Genomic DNA, 5,589 nt, shown 5'->3' with positions numbered 1-5,589 from the left:
CGCAGGGGGGCCACCGCGGCCTCACCCCCCACCCCCGGCCGCCCCCAGTTCGACCTGCTGGACCAGGAGTCGGTGCCCGAGTCGCAGGAGAACGCGCTGATGATGGAGGGCAAGGCCAAGCCGCGGCAGTACTACAAGTACTGGGTGCTGCCGGGGCGCTGGGTGCGCGTCCGCTACGACCGCCTGGCCCTGCTGGCCCTGCTCGACCGGTGAGCGCCGCGGGGACGCCCCCGAGTCCCGGGGACACCTCTGGGACACCTGAGACCCCTGGGGATGCCCCCGAGCCCCAGGGACATCCCTTGGGACACCCCCAAACCACAGGAACATCCTTGATGACAGCTCTGAGCCATGGGGACGCCCCCGAGCCCTGGGGACACCTTTGGGACACCTGAGACCCCTGGGGATGCCCCCAAGTCCCAGGGACATCCCTTGGGACACCTGAGAGCCATGGGGATGCCCCCGAGCCCCAGGGACATCCCTTGGGACACCCCCAAACCACAGGAACATCCTTGATGACAGCTCTGAGCCATGGGGACATCCCTTGGGACACCTGAGACCCCTGGGGATGCCCCCAAGCCCCAGGGACGCTCCTGGGGATGCCCCCGAGCCCCGGGGATGCCCTTGGGACACCTGCGAGCCATGGGGACACCCCCAAGCCACGGGAACAGTGCTGGAGACAGCTCCGAGCCGCCAGGGATGCCCCTGAGCCATGGGAACACCCCTGGTGACAGCTGCGAGCCATGGGGACACCCCCGAGCCCCACAGACACCCCTAGGGACACCCCCAAACCAGGGGGACAGAGCTGGAGATGGCTCTGAGCCCCTAGGGGCACCCACGAGCCATGAGGACGCCCAAGAGCCCTGGGGACAGCCCTGGTGACAACTCTGAGCCGTGGGGACACCCCCGAGCCCCAGGGACAGCTCTGGGGACACCCCCAAACCCCAGGGCTACCACCAAGCCATAGGGACAGCCCCAGGAACACCCCAGGGCCCCCCACCTCGAGCCCCGCTCAAGCCGGGTGCGGCCTTGCAGGAACCGGCAGGTGACGGAGAACGTCTTCGTGGTGGCCTTGGTGGCCCTGGTGGCCTTCCTGGGCTACCTGCTGCTGCTGCAGGGCTTCTTCCGCGACATCTGGGTCTTCCAGTTCTGCCTCGTCATCGCCAGCTGCCAGTACTCGCTGCTCAAGGTGGGATGGGGACGGGGACGGATGGCCCGGGGGCAGGAGGGGACTGCGGGGGGCGGGAGGGGACCAGCGTGCCGCCGGGTGCCAGCGTCCCCTCTCTCTTGCAGAGCGTGCAGCCGGATGCCGCCTCGCCCATGCACGTGAGTAACCGCGTGCTGCAGGGTCCCAGGGAGGTCCCTACGCGTGCTGTATGGCCCCCGGAGGGTCCCTATGGGTGCCGTGCGGCCCCACGGAGGTCCCTATACGTGCTAAATGACCCCCAGAGGGTCCCTATGGGTGCCATGCAGCCCTACGGAGGTCCCTACACGTGCTATATGGCCCCCGGAGGGTCCCTGTGGGTGCCGTGCAGCCCCACGGAGGTCTCTACACATGCTATATGGTCCCTGGAGGATCCCTATGGGTGCTGTGCAGCCCCATGGCGATTCCTATGTGTGCCATGCGGCCTCGTGGGGTCCCTATACATGCTGTGAAGGTCCTTATGCTACCATACGGTACCATGGGCTTTTGTATATATGCTTTATGAGCCTGTGGAGGTCCCTACATATACTGTGTTTTCTCATAGAGACCTATAGGTGTGCTGTGTGACCCTGTAGGGTTCCTATGTATGCCGTATAGCCCCATGGGTCCCTATGCATGCTGTTGGGGTCCTTATATGTGTAGTATAGCCTTATAGGGTCCTTACAAATACCATGCAGGGCCCTTACGCGTACCCCGGGGTCCGTAAACACGCTCTATGGGTGTATGGGGCATCCCTGCATGTGTGGTTTAGGTTTAGGGGATTTTATGTGTGCCATATGGCCCCGTGGGGTCCCTACACGTGCTGTGGGGGTCTCTGTATGTGCTGTATGGCCCTGTGGCAGTTCCTACGTGTGCCGTGGTGGTCCCTACACATGCCATATGGCCCCGTGGGGTCCCTACACGTGCCGTGGTGGTCCCTACGCATGCCATATGGCCCCGTGGGGTCCCTACACGCACCGTGGTGGTCCCTACGCGTGGCATATGGCCCCGTGGGGTCCCTATGCGTGCCGTGGGGGTCCCTATGCGTGCCATATGGCCCCGTGGGGTCCCTACATGCGCCGTGGTGGTCCCTACGTGTGCCATATGGCCCCGTGGGGTCCCTACGCACGCTGCGGGGGCCCCGCGGGCCCCTCGCTGACCCCTTCCCCGCAGGGCCACAACCGGCTCATCGCCTACAGCCGCCCAGTGTACTTCTGCGTGGCCTGCGCCCTCATCTGGGGGCTGGACGCCTGCGCCCGCGCCCCCCCCGCGCCCCCCACCCCCTTCTACGGCCTCACCCTCTTCTCCGCCGACTTCTTCCGCGGCGCCCGCGACGTCGCCACCGGTGAGCCCCGGCCCCGGCGGGGGGGACGCAGCCCCGGGCGGGGGGGGGACGCGGCCCGGCCTCCGCTGACCTCCCGCCGCCGCCGCTCTCTGTCCCCCCCCCCAGTCTTCACCCTCTGCTTCCCCCTGGTTTTCCTGCTGGGGCTGCTGCCGCAAGTCAACACCTGCCTCATGTACCTGCTGGAACAGGTCGACATGCACCTCTTCGGCGGCACAGGTGGGTCCCCGCGGTGGCCCGGGGCTGGGGGCGGGGGGCCGGCGGGCCCCGCTCACCCCCCCGCGTCTCTCCCGCAGCCGCCACCAGCCCCCTGACGGCTCTGTACGGCTTCGCCCGCAGCGTGCTGGTGGCCGCCGCCCTCTACGGCTTCTGCCTGGGGGCCATCAAGGTAAGGGGGGGGCCCCGACCTGCCCCTGCTGGGGGGTCCCAACCTGCCCCAGGGTCCCCGTGGGGTGTTTGGACCTGCCCCCGGGGGTCCCCAACCTCCCCTGGGGGTCCCCAACCTGCCTCGAGGGAGCCTCGACCTGCCTTGGGGTCCCTGTGGGGTGTTTGGACCTGCCCCTGGGGGTCCCTGACCTGCCCCTGGGGGTCCCCAACCTGCCCCAGGGGGTCTCGACCTGCCCCAGGGTCCTTGTGGGGTGTTTGGATCTGCCCTGGGGGTCCCCAACCTGCCCCAGGGGGTCTCGACCTGCCCCGGGATCCCTGTKGGGTGTTTGGATCTGCCCTGGGGGGTCTTGACCTGCCCCTGGGGGTCCCCAACCTGCCCCAGGGGGTCTCGACCTGCCCCAGGGTCCTTGTGGGGTGTTTGGMYYKSCCCTGGGGGTCCCCAACCTGCCCCAGGGGGTCTCGACCTGCCCCGGGATCCCTGTKGGGTGTTTGGATCTGCCCTGGGGGGTCTTGACCTGCCCCTGGGGGTCCCCAACCTGCCCCAGGGGGTCTCGACCTGCCCCAGGGTCCTTGTGGGGTGTTTGGATCTGCCCTGGGGGTCCCCAACCTGCCCCAGGGGGTCTCGACCTGCCCCGGGATCCCTGTKGGGTGTTTGGATCTGCCCTGGGGGGTCTTGACCTGCCCCTGGGGGTCCCCAACCTGCCCCAGGGGGTCTCGACCTGCCCCAGGGTCCTTGTGGGGTGTTTGGATCTGCCCTGGGGGTCCCCAACCTGCCCCAGGGGGTCTCGACCTGCCCTGGGGTCCCTGTTGGGTGTTTGGACCTGCCCCGGGGTCCCTGGGGGGTCGGGGACGTCCCCGGGGGGGGGGGGTCAGGCCTGTCCCCGGGGTCCCCTGACGCTCCCCCCCCCCCCTTCCCGCAGGCGCCCTGGGGGGACCAGCACGTCCCCGTGCTCTTCTCCGTCTTCTGCGGCTTCCTCGTCGCCTCCTCGTATCACCTGAGCCGCCAGAGCAGCGACCCCACCGTGCTCTGGTCTGTGCCCGCCCGGACGCCTGGGTCCCTGGGGGAGCCGGGGCAGGGCCCGGACGCCGGGGTCCGCGGCGGAGGCGGGGGCGCCCGGACGCCTGGGTCCTCTGGAGCCCCGTGCCAGCGCCCGCCCGCCCCGCAGGTCCCTCATCCGCACCAAGTTCTTCCCCGAGTTCGAGAGCCGGAGCCCCGAGACGCCGCCGGTGGAGATCCCCGACCCCCTGCCTGAGAAGCTCCGCGGCTCCCTGGTGAGCGGAGAGATGGGGACACCGCCGTGGGGACGCTGCGGGGGGGGATGGGGACATTTTGGAGGGGTGGCAACGGGGACGGAGGTGCCGTTGGGGGATACGGTGGAGACGGGGACACCGTGGGGAGAACAGGGACAGGGATGGAGATGCCATGGGGGAAACAGATGTGGTGGGGGGGACAAGGACATGCTAGGGGAGCTGGGGACAGGATGGGGACGCTTTGGGGGGAACAGGGACATGGCAACAGGCTGGGGACCCTGGGGGGGGACAGGGACATGGTAGGGGAGCTGGGGACATGGATGGGGACACCTTGGGGGGGAGAGGGACATGGTAGGGGAGCTGGGGACAGGGATGGGGTAGGGGAGCCAGGGACAAGGATGGGGACACTTTTGTGGGAACGGGAACATGGCAGCAGGGCTGGGGACCCTGGGGGGGGACAGGGACATGCTAGGGGAGCTGGGGACATGGATGGGGACACCTTGGGGGGGAGAGGGACATGGTAGGGGAGCTGGGGACAGGGCTGGGGACACTGGGGGGGGATGGGGCCACCGTGGCCGCTCTCACCCCCGTCGCCGCAGCGGGACGTCCTGCACTCGGACCTGGTGATGTGCTCGGTGGTGGCGGTGCTGACCTTCGCCGTCAGCGCCAGCACCGTCTTCATCGCTCTCAAGGTACCCGGAGGCCGGGGGGGAGGCCGGGGCGGCCCTGACGCGCGTCCCCACGTCCTCGTCACCGCGTGCGTGTGTCCCCCCCCCCCCCGCAGTCCGTCCTGGGCTACGTGCTCTGCGGCCTGGCCGCGCTGCTGGGCTTCGTCACGCACTACCTGCTGCCGCAGCTCCGCAAGCAGCTGCCCTGGGTCTGTCTCTCGGGGCCCGTGCTCAAGCCGCGCGAGTACAGCCAGTTCGAAGTGCGCGGTAGGTGCCGGGGAGGCGAGTTGGGGGGGTCCAGGGGGGGTCGCGGCACCCCCTACCCCCCCCAACCTCGCTGCCCCCCACCCGGCGCAGACGCGGCGCAGCTGATGTGGTTCGAGAAGGCCTACGCCTGGCTGCAGTGCCTGGAGAAGTACGGCGTGCACCCGGCCGTGGTGCTCTACGCCCTCACCGTGGACGCCCATGCCGTCAGCGCCCGCCCCGAGCACTTCTGCCTCTAGTAGGGCCCCCCCCCAAGCCGCTGCCGGGGGGCCCAGGCGTCCGGGACGTGCCCCCGGGGCTCTTGGGCCCCGGAACCCCACCGCTGCTTCCCGGGCGTCCGGGACACCCCCTGGTCCCAGGATGCCCTAGTCCTGGGAATCCCCCCTTCCCGGGGATCCAGGCGTCCTGGTCCCCTCCTGTCCCCTGGGCCCCGGCGTCCTGGGCTCCTCCTCCTCCTCCTCCTCCCCCAGGGGACCCAGGTGTCCTGGTCCCCTCCT

The 5,589-nt window shown here is 69.5% G+C and overlaps 1 protein-coding gene across 1 annotated transcript in view; it reads left to right on the top strand.

The window, feature by feature from the left end:
- Positions 1-48: 48 nt before the first annotated feature.
- Positions 49-5,589, top strand: part of PCNX3 (pecanex 3) — a gene marked incomplete at its 5' end in the record, with an annotated part of 13,591 nt that continues 8,050 nt past the window's right edge. Inside the window, 11 exon segments of the mRNA XM_026061896.1 lie at positions 49-209; positions 1,033-1,186; positions 1,291-1,323; positions 2,354-2,525; positions 2,631-2,741; positions 2,819-2,910; positions 3,830-3,939; positions 4,076-4,181; positions 4,760-4,852; positions 4,945-5,095; positions 5,186-5,419. Coding sequence (XP_025917681.1) covers positions 49-209; positions 1,033-1,186; positions 1,291-1,323; positions 2,354-2,525; positions 2,631-2,741; positions 2,819-2,910; positions 3,830-3,939; positions 4,076-4,181; positions 4,760-4,852; positions 4,945-5,095; positions 5,186-5,419 — 1,417 coding nt within the window.

This window comes from Apteryx rowi, unplaced genomic scaffold (assembly GCF_003343035.1).
Source record: "Apteryx rowi isolate R43461 unplaced genomic scaffold, aptRow1 scaffold_1863, whole genome shotgun sequence".
Lineage (NCBI taxonomy): Eukaryota > Metazoa > Chordata > Aves > Apterygiformes > Apterygidae > Apteryx > Apteryx rowi.
The sequence above is the reverse complement of the archived record's forward strand: the minus strand, read 5'-3'. Positions and strand labels throughout refer to the sequence as shown.